Source organism: Pseudorasbora parva, chromosome 1, assembly GCF_024679245.1.
Source record: "Pseudorasbora parva isolate DD20220531a chromosome 1, ASM2467924v1, whole genome shotgun sequence".
NCBI lineage: Eukaryota > Metazoa > Chordata > Actinopteri > Cypriniformes > Gobionidae > Pseudorasbora > Pseudorasbora parva.
Window position 1 is genome coordinate 4,665,090 of NC_090172.1, and position 14,495 is coordinate 4,679,584.

The 14,495-nt window shown below is 38.3% G+C and overlaps 1 protein-coding gene across 1 annotated transcript in view; it reads left to right on the plus strand.

Moving 5' to 3' along the window:
- neo1a (neogenin 1a) overlaps positions 1-14,495 on the plus strand; it is a 212,175-nt gene that overhangs the window by 142,403 nt on the left and 55,277 nt on the right. Inside the window, exons 5-7 of the mRNA XM_067456682.1 lie at positions 537-673; positions 8,530-8,684; positions 8,833-8,953. Of these exons, the coding sequence (XP_067312783.1) occupies positions 537-673; positions 8,530-8,684; positions 8,833-8,953 (413 nt within the window). The remainder of the gene's footprint in view (positions 1-536; positions 674-8,529; positions 8,685-8,832; positions 8,954-14,495) is intronic.

The following is a 14,495-nucleotide window of genomic DNA, read 5'->3' on the forward strand; positions in this document are numbered from 1 at the left end:
GGTAACAGGGATGAAAGGCTTAGTTCTCCCCAAAATGAAAATAACCCCTTGATGTAATCCCCTTCAAGTCATCCTACAGGTGTTTATGACATTCTTCTTTCAGATGAATAAAATCAAAGTTATATTAAAAATGTCCTGGCTAATCCAAGCTTTATAATGACAGTGAATGGTTGTTTTGAAGTCCATAAAGGTGCACCTATCCATCATATAACTGCTCCACACAGCTCCAGGGGTTAATGGAGGCCTTATGAAGCGAAGTGATGCATTTGTGTGAGAAAAATATCCATATTTAAAACTTTATGGTTCAAACCAGAGACCTTCTGATTACCGAGCCTGACCTTTAACCGCTAAACCACACCGCCACACTTTTGAGGCGGCCTTTTTTCTTAGCAATTCTCCCTTTGCAAGATTGATTCCATTTTGTTACATGTGAGAAGGGAAATTTATACTGCAGTTATTGAATTAGTGTTAGGCTGAGTATACATTTAACTTTCTAAAAGGTGAGTATTGACCGTCTTTTTCTCTTCTCCGCACAGCACGGGCCGCTTTGAGCAGCTCGGCGGGGGCAGTCTGCGGATCTTCAATCTCACCGAGGAGGACGCCGGGGTCTACATCTGCCTGGCAGACAACGCCAACGGATCCATTGAGGCCAAGACCGAGCTCACGCTGAAAGGTAGACTTAAACCTAGGGCTGGGTACCACCCGGTGCTAATATAGAACCGGTAGCTATATAACCGGTATGTACTGGACCGAATCCGAACGCAGATTTCGGTTCCTCGTTTCGGTGCCATCAAATGTGCTCTCGCGCTTTGGCTGACGCTGAGCCAGAGACACACATACAAACACACACACACACACAGTGCTCGTCACATCACAATGATTCAGTGTTTTCAACCAAATCATGTTCATTTTAGGTTTCAGACATTTAAATGCACATGTAGCTGCAAAAACACACTGATGTCTATGGAAGTGGGCAATAACAATCCTTTCTGACAGTTATAATTTGCCTGTTTTATTTATAACGTTTTTATTTATTATATCAATAACTATATAGTTTACTCTAGTCTTCTCCGAGTTACTTTCATGTGTTTCGTGAGACGAGGATGAATTTACGTGATATAAATCCGACAGATCCGATTCTCTGAGGCGCAAACTAACATGGCGGCGCCGGTCGCGCATTATAGATCAACTAACATGATCATTATGGCAAAACACATTCACTAACACAAATTTGAAAATCAGAATATCAGATAGCTCATAACATAGGTAACAAGTTTGTGAATATTTTGAATTTAAAAAAATGAAAAACAAATAATAACCAATACAGCTGAGCTCTGAGCTGTCATACAGCGCTTTTGCGGCTGCTGTGTGTCATGTGATGTGAGAAGTTGCCATGGAAACAATAAGGCGATGCGTTATAAGCCAGAGAATATGGTCATATTAATGCTAAATAATGCTGAACTGAAGCTGGTTTGTAGCAGACCAAGACTACAGACTACTTTGCTGTTATTAGTGCTGTAATATCACTAGTATTAGTGCTGTTCTTTAGTGTTAAATTATGCCTATTGTAGTTGGGTTAGGTGGCTTTAGCTTTTATTGGGAATTTAAGTAAATTGTGTTTTGTATCTAATTATATATTTAAGTATACTTTAAACTTTTAATAAATTCTTCAAATGAAAGATTTTTTTGTTTTGTTTAAGCATCGGTTCAGGGACCGCTTAGGCACCGGTGTCATGACAAATCCCGTCCCCCTGTGAAATCGTGTCCGCTGGTAGCGGTTTTAAATGCCTGATCATAATGTGTTATACATGGTTCTGGACAAGCAATTGTTTAAAAATAAACTATGAATTCATTGCCATACTAAGTACACACATACACACGGAAAGCATTTATTTAATTTAAAATATGTAATTGATTTCTATGGGAGCAAAAACATGTTCTGAATTATTTTGACTGATAGACTAAGTACCAATACAAAATCATGACAGTAATGTACCTATAATGTAAATAATAAAGAATAAAATAAAAATAAAACAGCAATATACAGAACAGGTGCACAAAATAAATAGATTATATATGAGATATGTGTATATATCTTATATTAGCCCTTATAGCTTCAGTTATATACTACTAGTATATGAAACATATGATTTGTAAGACATTAAAGACTACTTTAAGACAATTAAAACAGCAAAAATCAAAACGCGATTTTGTAAGAATTGTAATCAGGCTCTGAACAGATTACCTATTAAAATTTCTTTCAGCCAATAGAATCGCTGTGGGGGTCCTTGCGGACAGAATTTCACAGGGGGACAGGATTTGTCATGACACCGGGACCGTTTTAAAAGTACCGGTTTGGCACCAAAACCGAAAAACACCAAAATGATACCCAACCCTAGTTAAACCTCACTTATAAAGGACTGGTCAAGTGATCGTAATGTAGTCACACCGTAAAGCTCTTTCCTCTAGTGATGTTCAGAGGAAGTGTAGTTTCTTCTGTAATTCGATTGCACGGTCCGATCACACTTCAGACATGTTTCCAGAAACCGATATAGGATTCTCCGTAATTGCTCAGACTATAGCTTTTGGGTGGGACTTCTACTAAAGCGCGTGAGATTTGATTGTGTGATGATGAAAGGGACGTGAGACTGTTCAGACAGGTGTGAAATTACAAAGAATGGAACAGAATCTGGGCCGTAGATTTCATGCAGATGTGTGGTGTGTAATGAGCTTTAGCCATCTGTCTGTCTGCTGAGAATTGATCCTACACTGTGGCGAGATGAAAGATACTGGGGGAACCAGCCCCTGCTTTCAAACCTTTACTGTGCTTTTGTGCGTGGGAGAGGTATTGTGTTGGAGCGATAGATATTACAGTAAATCCAACAACTCACAGAAGAGGTGCAAAGCCAAACTCAAACTGATCCAAGTGTCAAACACTCTCTCTGTTCTTCTTTCAGCGTGGGCTGTTTGCTGATCAGTGTGTTGTTGCAAAGCATTTTTTTATATAATGTGACAAAAATAGGTAAGAAATTTGGTTCTGCTTCAGTGCTCTGAGTAGTTCACTTCTTCAGCAGAATGTATGGGATATTTTCGATTTCCACAGATAATAATTTCAATGTATCCCTTGTGAAAAAGTATTGAATATGCTCTTAAACCCAATTGTGCCCAAATTTTTCTGAATGGTTTCATAGTCATGTGAACATGTTCTGCGTTTATTCTGGGGAAATCATATTCGAATGTTCGGCAAATAGTTGCCAGTGGGCAAATGTGTTATAAGCACCCCTTCAATGTGAATATTTGGTATCTAACTCAAAATAACTGCTTTCAACAGATCAGTCATTATTCATAAACACATTTATTATGTATAAAAGTCAAAGAACTTTTGAAGCAAATTTTAAAAAACTGCATCTATCTTATAATCTTTTGAATATGAAATAACAATAAACAACAAATCCATTTGTCTAAAATTGTTGAGACATAGTCCAGAACAAAGTACAGCCATTAAGTTGCCCCAACAGGGCATTTTGTATCAAAAAGTTAAATGAAAATAAATAAATAGAATGACAAAAAAAGACATCTATATAATTAAAAAAAACAAAATAGTCTCAAAGTATTCAATGGCTGACTATAGTATAGGTGATTTCATATAATGATAACCTAAACTCATTACTTGTCTGATTTTCCTCATTATAATGGAATCGTAAGCAACTAGTCATAAAATGAATCAGGGTCCTTGACCAATTAATGAAACATACCCAAACTGGATAAAGAGGCCTCATAATGTTGGCCCTCACAAGACGTAATATGTTTCCCTATCAAATTAAGGTCTACTATACAGCAGAGATGTCAGTTAAAGGGTTAAGTTATGTTTTAGGTGGGATATTATGAAAGCAAAAAGCACTAAACAAGACCAAAAATCTTGATTGATTAGCCTATTAACACAGTATACCCTATTTCCCCATGATATATGTACTTACAAGTCATTTGCCCACTGGCAACTATAGTCGCCGCTTGGACTTTTGACTAAGTATACAAAAAAACTATAGATCTGTTGTAATATTTGTTTTGTTTGGATGATTCCAGAGACCTCATAAATTTTATATATATATATATATATATATATATATATATATATATATATATATATATATATATATATATGTGTGTGTGTGTGTGTGTATATATATATATATATATATTCCTGCATAGGCATGTCGTTTGTACTCAGAAAACTTTTGCTAACAGGGAGGAAAAATGATCAACAAATAAATTAATTCAGACATGACTTTTGTATTCTGATAGCGTTCGATAACAGAGATAAAACATAGTAAACAAATACAATTAGAAATGTCTTTTGTATAAATAAATACTGCTTATATAATAGTTACTTCTTAATGGGTAATTCTGAAGAGCTAAAGATTTGTTGATCTTGGTTTTATTTTAGTTTGAGCTGTTTTGCTCCACTTAGATTTATACACAGTTTAACAAATCAGGGTTTAAAAATATAATCATCTCCAAGTCATTCGTTATTGTTCACTATTGTGTTAATATTACATTTAATTTTAATTCTTCACCTGTAAATTTTAAGTCAATCCCAAACTAAGCTTTAACTCAGCTTTTAAAGTAATAGAACAACATGTTTAAAGTTAATCTATCCCAAATGTAAATGTTTTTTTTTTTTTTTTTTTTGGCTCAACAGTCTAATAAAAAAATAAAACTGAATTTAATAATATTTTCCTGTGCTTAAAAACGTATAAAAGCGCATGCAAGGTACTTAATTATAATTTTAATATTCTTTGGTAATACGCTTTATTTTGGTCTGATTGTTACATGTAGTTACTATATTACTAACTATAAATTATGCATAATTATATGCAACTAACCCTCAACCAAACCAAACCCTAGCTCTATAGTAAGTACATGTAGTTCATAAATATTACTTAAAATTTATAAATACAATGTAACAAAGACACCTCCTTAATTACAAATATATTTAAATGCATTGCATACAAGTATATAGTTTGCCATAAATGTTTCTCGGTACATTCAACAATACACTTTAACCATATTTTAAAGATAACAGATTTTAAATGTACTTAAGTCCTACTTTACTGTCAAAAATTCAACTAATTGCATTTCATATACATTTTATTTACATTTATTTACATTTTAATATATTTTCATTTAATTTCAATGCAATTAAGGATCAGAAAACACCTTTTTTAAAGTATATTTTTCCATAATAAGTATTTTTATGATAAAGTGTACTTTTTTCACAAGGAAAAGTACAAAAGGATTGGACATAAAAGCAAAAACACAAAAGTACATTCATATTTATTGCTCCAGATCCAGTCTTTCGACTTCAGTGGCATGTCAAGCCAGTAAACTTGGTAGGTTTTACACAATACTTGCAAAGTGACCTGAAAGGTATCATGTTCAGGAATTACACTGGAAACACAACCTGAAGTTAATTTGCCTAGAACAGTAGCTTTTGCTGAATAATTCATTTAAGATTCATATTTCTGCTTGTAATCCCTCTGGGATGCTAGTCTTGTTTACTCCTATTGCAAGTTATTGTTTTATGGCTTGCCAGAATTATTTTCTGTGGTAATCAACATAATGCTATTCATAGAGCAGGTTGCATTGAATCCAGAACATTATTGTGTTCCTGTTTTAAATGGGAAATAAAACTTCCATGTCTTGTTTGCTCAGATTTGAAATGTCAACCACAGTGAGCATGCAGAGGTGTGAGCGGGTCAGAGCGATCCGGGAACCTCTGTTTGTATTGTACTGTCGGTGAAATGCCCAGAATTGAATTAAACTTTGATAGACTGTCTTTTCTGTGCTACCCAGAACATAAGCGAGTAGCTTGTAGGCTGCTGTTGTTTCCCAGCCTACTCAGAAATGCAGGGTAGATGAATAGAAACAGGAGTGTGTGTTGAGCTTTGACATTGTCTGTAATATAGCAGGAAACCTGAGACATGCTCATGAATGCAAGTCAGGCGGTGATAAGAGCTGTGTGGTCATTCGAGATGGTTTTATCATCACTAGAATCTCCATGTAGAATGTATAGGGAACGTAACCGGTCTGTGACCGTGAAACAAACGCTCTGGCTTTATCTTTAGCTTTTCTTCTGTTGTCTCAGCAACATTTCCTCAAGATCATTTTTTAAAGTCAACATTAAATCACAATTGAACATGTTTACTTTCTTAATAGACACTCCTTTATGTGCATGAATCACTATTATTCTAAAAGAATATATTCATTAATCAACTTTGACTGACGTCACCTAGGATGTGGGAAAATAATGTTAACCGATTCCCAAAAAGTGTACTTAAAGCGTGGTTTTGGGCCACTTTTATAGGTAGTACCTTTCTAAAATCTTGACAATTTTTATTGCAGAAAATAAAGTCTGATGAACATTAATGTAATGTTAATGCAACATGAGCAGTCCTGCATATTCAACTGCAAACATACGTTTAGATCTGACTCCGTTTTGGTTAAAAAGCCCACTTTTCCCAATCCAGCAAGTTCCTGATAATAAAACCATGTCTTGCTGTATCACACTAGGAAGGAAGTACATTAGCTTAAGGAAGTAAATAGTTTGTAGTGAATTCTGTTTCGTGTTGACTTTAACATGAAAACTGACTTAGGGTGGTGCTGTGATTGTGCAGCCGATGCAACATTCTTACCGTCCCTAGCCCTGTGTGTGTGTGTACTCCTGGGCTTGAGATAGACTGAGTGATTGAAACATGAACCATCTGTCCCGTGTGGAGCTGGCTTGAGCAGGAACCCAGCAGTGTGTGACAAGTGTTTTTCAGCAGGTTGTGTGTGCAGGTCTCAGCACATACTAACAGCCATTCATCACCTTACCTCTGTCAGTTTGGCTCTGGTGCTGCAACTTATGTTACATATGCTAGATGCAGATATTCTAGAACATCCAGCAATCTGCACTTTGGCTCAATTTCCCATTATAACTTTGGATGGTGATTGTGAGACATGTATACTGACAATCACAAAAATATTAATCTCCATGAAAATCCATTATGTTTATTTGTTATTTTTTCCCCCTTTGCTCATTGTGTTTGTGCTCGTTGTGCTCCTCAAACTATTCCTGAGCCATTTGTGCTTTGTGGCAGGAGCATTATCTGCTCCCATGAAAGGCTGAACATTGTCTGCTGCAACAATGCTTAGGTAGGTGCCAAAGTAACATCCAAATGGATGGCAGCAGGACCCAAGGTTCCCCAGCAGAACATTGCCCAAAGCATCACACTGCCTCTGCCGGCTCACCTTCTTCCCATAGTGCATCCTGGGGCCATGTGTTCTCCAGGTAAGCCACGCACACACACCCGGCCATCCACATGATGTAAAAGAAAACGGGATTCATCAGACCTGGCCACCTTCTTCCATTGCTCCGTGGTCCAGTTCTGATGCTCACGTGCTACTGTTGGTGCTTTCGGCGGGGTCAGGGGTCAGCATGGGCTATACCGCCCCCATACGCAACAAACTGAGATGCTCTGTGTATTCTGACACCTTTCTATCAGAACCAGCATTAACTTCTGGAGCAGTTTGAGCTCCAGTAGCTCGTCTGTTTGATCGGACCACACGGGCCAGCCTTCTCTCCCCACGGGCATCAATGATGACCCTGTGGCCGGTGACCATGACTCTGTGGCCGGTTCTCCACTGTTCCTTCCTTGGAGCACTTTTGATAGATACTGACCACTGCAGACCGGGAACAGCCCACAAGAGCTGCAGTTTTGGAGATGCTCTGACCCAGTCCTCTAGCCATCACAATTTGGCCCTTGTCAAACTCGCTCAAATCCTTACGCTTGCCCATTTTTCCTGCTTCTAACACATCGACTTTGAGGACAAAATGTTCACTTGCTGCCTAATATATCCCACCCACTAACAGGAGCCGTGATGAAGAGATAATCAGTGTTATTCACTTCACCTGTCAGTGATCGGTTTATATCATTTTATAAGTAGTCTGAGTGAAATATATATTTCATCACTGTTCATCATAAACATCACTTAGTCAATATTACGTATGCATTTTTTGCAATTTAAGGGTATGAATCATGCATATGATGTGTAATGGGATGTGATGTAATGTATGTTATGTGTAATGTGAAATGCTTATTAAATATACAGCATCTGAGGCTTGTGGTTGTGTGGTATCGCATCGGGCACAACACAGAGCAACAATCCAATTACATCCCAGCAGACGGGCCTGAATCATTCTGCAGCACATTACCGTGTTATTGAGATCATCTGTGTCATGTTTATCTTCAAGATCAAATAACCTCATTTATTAATGGCAAGCCTTCGGAGGTTTTGCATTCTCCTCAGGCTATTAAGAGCTACATAATATTTTAGCCGCATCCTGTTGTTTAGGGTTAGGAATCAAAAGCAGCAGATTCTTTTCAAATCGAATCATGTCGTTTTCCGAAGTGATTAATGGCACTAAAAGACATTTGGAGTGTCATTTCTCCCAAGAAATAAGTGGGGTTTTTTTGCTTCTCTTCTCAGCTTCCCCACAGTTCCTGAAGAAACCTTCTCACATGTATGCTCATGAAGCCACAGACGTCATCTTCGAGTGTGAGGTCACCGGCTCGCCCGCTCCCACCATCAAATGGGTGAAGAACGGAGATGCCGTCATTCCCAGTGACTATTTCAAGATTATTGTAAGTTGTCAGCTCGCTCTACTTGAGTGAGGACATGCTGTTGACCTTTTGACATGATCATTTGTGATACAGAATGCACTAAAATAGTGAATGCAGATTAATATATATTGTCAAGTTGACAGAAAAGGTCTTGTTTGCCTCTTTACAGAAGGAGCATAACTTGCAAGTGCTGGGACTGGTCAAGTCAGATGAGGGTTTCTATCAGTGTTTAGCTGAGAATGATGTCGGTAATGTGCAGTCCAGTGCTCAGCTCATCATATTGGATCAAGGTACGTCTAAGAATGGATATTTTTGAAATGTTTTCCCTTTGTAAACCCTACTGGATAATCCAGCTAAAACCAGCTTAAGGTGGTTTAGCTGGTTTAAATGGTTTCTGGCTGCTCCATGCTGGCCATTTATGATCAGCAGCTAGTCTGGATAGTTTATCAATAGAAATGCAACTACTATGGTTGAGATTGACCTGGAAGACCTTCTTAAAGGTGCCCTAGAATGAAAAATTTAATTAACCTTGCCATGGTGAAATAATCAGAGTTCAGTACATGGAAATCACCTACTGTGAGTCTCGAAAATCATTGCCTCCTACTTCTTATGTAAATCTCGTAAATCAAAACCTCCACAGAAAAAAGTGCTTCTCATTCTCAACATAAACCCAACCGTGACGCAAGCGTTGGGGATCATTTATATGCACGCCCCCAACATTTGCATCTGTCCAAACATGTTCATTGTCAGGCAGAAATGGAGTGAATCATCAGGTACAAGCTGCTCGCATGGACACACTTCATGTTCCAGGCTGTTCAGGAGACCTGAGGACTTTACATATCCTTCCCACAGATAAAAAATGTCAACAGTCATAGTTGATGTTTATTATAATCCGATATCACAACAATTTAATTCAAGATCGTTTGTTTGTTCGGCCCATTTCAAGCAAGCTTCGCTCTGCGTCTTAAACTGAAGAAAGTGGCAACTGTATTCCTGTAAGCAGTAAGTAGCGATTTATCCACTTATTGACTGTTTAACAATTTCTGATTAAATTGAAAGTTTCTTAGAGAGACCGCATTGTCTAGATAACGCAAGATGATTACAGTAACAATAGGAAACACCAAGTACCATACCAAACTAAATAGTGTGTCTAATGACAAAGAGTAATATTATTTTGTATTACAAAATACAACCGTAGATACTTTGCTTACAGATCGTTCACTCGATCCTTCTAGCAAACGTCACCTTTACCACCGTATAATTTAAAACAATAGTCATTTGACAAGGCTATTCATTTTGGAAAAATATAAGTTGAGAACTGAAGTATGGTGTTTCCTATGATGTTTTTGCCTATTTGTATTTCAGATTAGGCTACATCACAGTCGCTGCGTAACGTTAGCCTACATTGTGACTAACGTTATATAAACATGCAATATCGTTGAAGAAAAAAGACAGGTCTAAAATGTAGACTGAATGACACACTTTAAGCAGAACATCTCAAATGGAGATTGATAAAATGCAGATTACTTGTTTATTGGTGTTTTCAGATCGTCCGTGCGAGAGAGAGAGTTTGCGTGCATATGGTTGCCAGATTGGATATGTTTAGGTAAAAACCGGAGTGTATATGGGTTTCTTTTCACAGAAAAGCTCTGTTTGCGGGATTTAATTACTGAAATCTGGCAACCGCACGGACATCTCGCGCGCGGATGATCTGAAAACACCAAATAAAAAAGTAAGCTGCATTTTATCAATCTCCATTCGAGATGTTTTGCTCAAAGTGTCATTCATTCGGTCTGTGTTGTGTCAGGACGGTCAGGCAGGACTCACAAGCCGCTTCACTGAACAATTTAACGTATTGTTTCAACTCATTCTAGGGCACCTTTAATAAAGCTGGTCAGAGCTGTCAGACCCGGACCAAACCTGCTTTTATGTTCCTGAAAATCAGCTTGACCATCTTAAATTGGTATCACTTGGTTATCACCTTGTGTTTTGATTGTACATCTCATTACAAAAGTGTTCATAACATCTCATTATAGTCCTACGGGTGCTCCGATCAGGGTTTTTGGGGCCGATTACAGATCCATGGATGCAGTATTGGCCAATAATGAAATAAATATTACAACATGATAAATAGAAGGCTTCAAATAGACCCACTGGCGTTATTTAGCCATTCTTAACAACAAAGGTTTTAAGTATTAAGAACTTAAGAGATGAGAAAGTATTCATTGATAACTCTTATTTATTGGCAAGCGACATGTTTAACATGTTCCTTACTTAGAGGTGATTAGAAACAGCTTAAAGCTTAACAAATATAGCTTTCCTGTGAAATACATTATTTAAAAAAATAGTCTTTATCAACAGAAAGTAATCAAAATAACTATAGACCAAGGACCAGATTTACTAACAGCTTGCGCCAGTGCAAACCCTCATTTGTAGAAGGTTCCCTCTCAGACGCAGTGTATTGGAGGAGAGTATTTAAATCAATCACGCAAGGGGATTTACTAAGGTTTGCACTCATCAATTTACTGGTGTTTGCGCCATTATTTAAAATGCCGTCGTCTTAAACCAGACGCTAATGGGTAGATTGCGATGGTCATTATGGAATCTAAATCTCTCTTTGTCTTTTGTTGTTTGACAATAATGACACAGAAGGTAGCCGAAATATTAGGATGCTGTCACTTTAAGACTGAATGCACGGATCCAATATACAGTTACATATGTGACTTATTTCCCAGTTGTTTATGTTTACTTAAGACATAACCGATGGTGTTTAAGTGAATACTTACCAAGTGGGGCATTTTGACAAATTTCTGTGTGTTTTAATCTGTTTATGCACGAACCCGAAACTGAAGATTTACTTTGCTCTTTCGTGTTCCCCTCCGTCTAGAAGCATGCGCACAGAAAGCCACTCGTGGAACAGTATCTTAATGCATAATTCAATTTTAATAACGCTTTTTATTATCGAGCACGTCCTGCAGGTTAGCAGCAGTAGAGTGTATTTTATAACACTGATCTAGCTGATTTGAATGTTAAGTTTGGGCTTTTAGGGAGGAAAGAAAGCGCACCACTGTGAAGGAAAGAAATGCACTACAAGCTCTAGTGTCTTGCTGTCATTGCTGGAGGGTTTCCGTCTGCACTCTCAGCAAAGACATTGCAGATTTATTATCCTTTCAGACACCTGGTAGAACTGCCAGACCGGTGAATGTAGTGATTACATTTTAGCTGTGCATAAAAAAATGGTCTCATAAGTTTTGCGTTGGCTATTAAAGAGACCACCGATGAAACTACATAAAGCGATTGTCGGCTGATAACGATCAGCGCCGATCAATTGGAGCACCCTTGCATAGAGGTCCATTTAGTTTTACAACCATATCAAAACAATTTTTGTGTACTACTAAAAAAAAAACGAAACAAACCGCAGGATTTATCCATGTAGATGATCTTTTTTTAATACTAATTGAAAGTATAGTGGTTAAAACGAGTGTTGGTGTAAGTCAGGTGCATGATGCCATCTGCTGCAGCTTCCTGTCTGGCAGTGCCACCTGTTCAGTGTGTGTGTGAGCGCTCACGGCCATGTGTGTGTGACAGAACTGGAGTTTAATGTAAAATGTGAGGTTGCAATGATGTTCTGGATGGTTGCTGGGATATTATTTACTCGGTCAGAAGAGCCATCCGCCGAAGTCTCTGATATTCTGGTCCCTAGGTCTGCCAGGCAAAACCGTATAGCATGATTTTTAAGATAACATAATATAATATAGGGCTTTGGTCATCTCCCTGTCCTTTAGTATGAGCAATAGAAATAGTAATAGCAACTCAATCCAGCAATTTAAATCCAACCATCTACGAGAGCAGCACTGAATTCACAGATTTGTTGTCAAATTTTCACTCCTTTTCTGTGAAATTAGTATAATTCTGAGATGAAGCCACCGTCTCCTTGAATTCTCTATGGGCCATTGATGTAGTCTATGCGCCTCTTGAATGAAAATGGCCTGTAAACACTTTATTTTGGCAGACATGTTCTAGTTAAAGCCGCTAGACGGGTCTGATTGGAGGCTTTTTGAAGCCTCACTTCTCGCTGCCATCTGGACTAGCACATGGTGAATAGGAAAACACGGTTGCTTATCTTCACTTATTGTTAGAGCTGATTGCTGAGTTTATTAAGTTACAGAGAGGGAGTTTGTGGCACAGTCTGTGAAACTTGCTCATTATAATTTTTTTTGTAAGGGAATATATGCTCCCATACTCATTAGTGTAATGCAGCATTGTTTTTCCCCTTAGCTTTAGATTTGACATGCTGTGAAACTGTAATTGCAGAGATGTTATGTAGATTTGCTCATGATCTTTAGATAAAAAAAAAAAAAACACAGAATTGGTCTGTGGTTGAAAACAAGGAATTTATGAATGACAACTGAAAAAGACCTACAAACGTCCTAGCAACCACCCATTACACCTCAGCAACTTCACTAAAAACTGCTCTGAACATTGTAGCAACTGCACAGCAAGACAGTGGCAACTATTCACCCTTGTAACTGCACAACAATGTGCTAAAGACTACATAGAATGCCTTAGCAACTGCATAGCAACACCCTGTTGACTACCCATAACACATTAGCAACCGCTTAACTAGGAATTAAAGACTATTCAGAAACCACATTGCAACACCCTGGCATGGGAACCACCCATAAAACCCTTGCAACAACAAAACAATGTGCTAAAGACTACTGTGAACACCCTAGCAACTGTATAGCAACACCCTGGTGCCCACCCATAACACCTTAGCAACAATGCACTACAGAGTATTAGCCTTAGCAACCACATTGCAACACCCTGGCATGGGAACCACCCATAAAACTCTTACAACAAGAGAACAAGAACATTTTAGCAACTGCATAGCAACACCCTGGCAACCACCCATAACACCTTAGCAACAATGCACTTAAGACTATTAAGAACAACTTAGCAACCACATTGCAACACACCTAAACACACCTGGCGACCACCTAAAAATCCCTTGCAGCAATAGAACAATGTGCTAAAGACTACTCAGAACACCCTAACAACTGCATAGCAACACCCTGGTGACCACCCATAACACCCTAGCAACAATGCACTAAAGGCTATTAAGAATGCCTTAGCAACATCCTGGCATAGGAACCACCTTTGCAACAACAAAATATAGTGTCCCATACCCATCGAAGTGCACACACACAGCTGTGAGGACAGAACACACACACACACACACACACACACACACACACACACACACACACACACACACACACACACACACACACACACACACACACACACACACACACACACACACACAAACCATTAGGCCACAACTGCCTAAAAAGGTTTCTTTTGCATAAAAAAATCTACAGTTAGCCTTGCCCCGCCCAGTCCCCCCATACACCCCCCTTCCAGTTACCCGGTATCCAACAACCACTTAGCAACACCCTGGCTACCACCTATAACACCCTAGCACATCCTTCATAATGGAAACTACATTGTAATCATCAAACTCAGCGATTTGAATCTTTGAGGCTTTGTGCAGCTATATGAGTAGAAATGTGGTGAAATGTGTTAGTCCTACAGCTGGTGTGAGATCAGGACGAGACCTGACAGTGTGATGCCGTCTCATGGTTTGAGCTTGTTTACTTCCTCTAGATTCATTTGAATTCGACATTTGCATGTAAATGCTTGTTTTCCCTGGCAATGACTTATTATTGTTATTAAGGATTCATGGCAACTGGAAAAATGCAACATTTTTAATTTCCTTTTTTTCTTTCTCTTCCAAAAAACCTTGTATGGTACAAACACCCCGCTGAA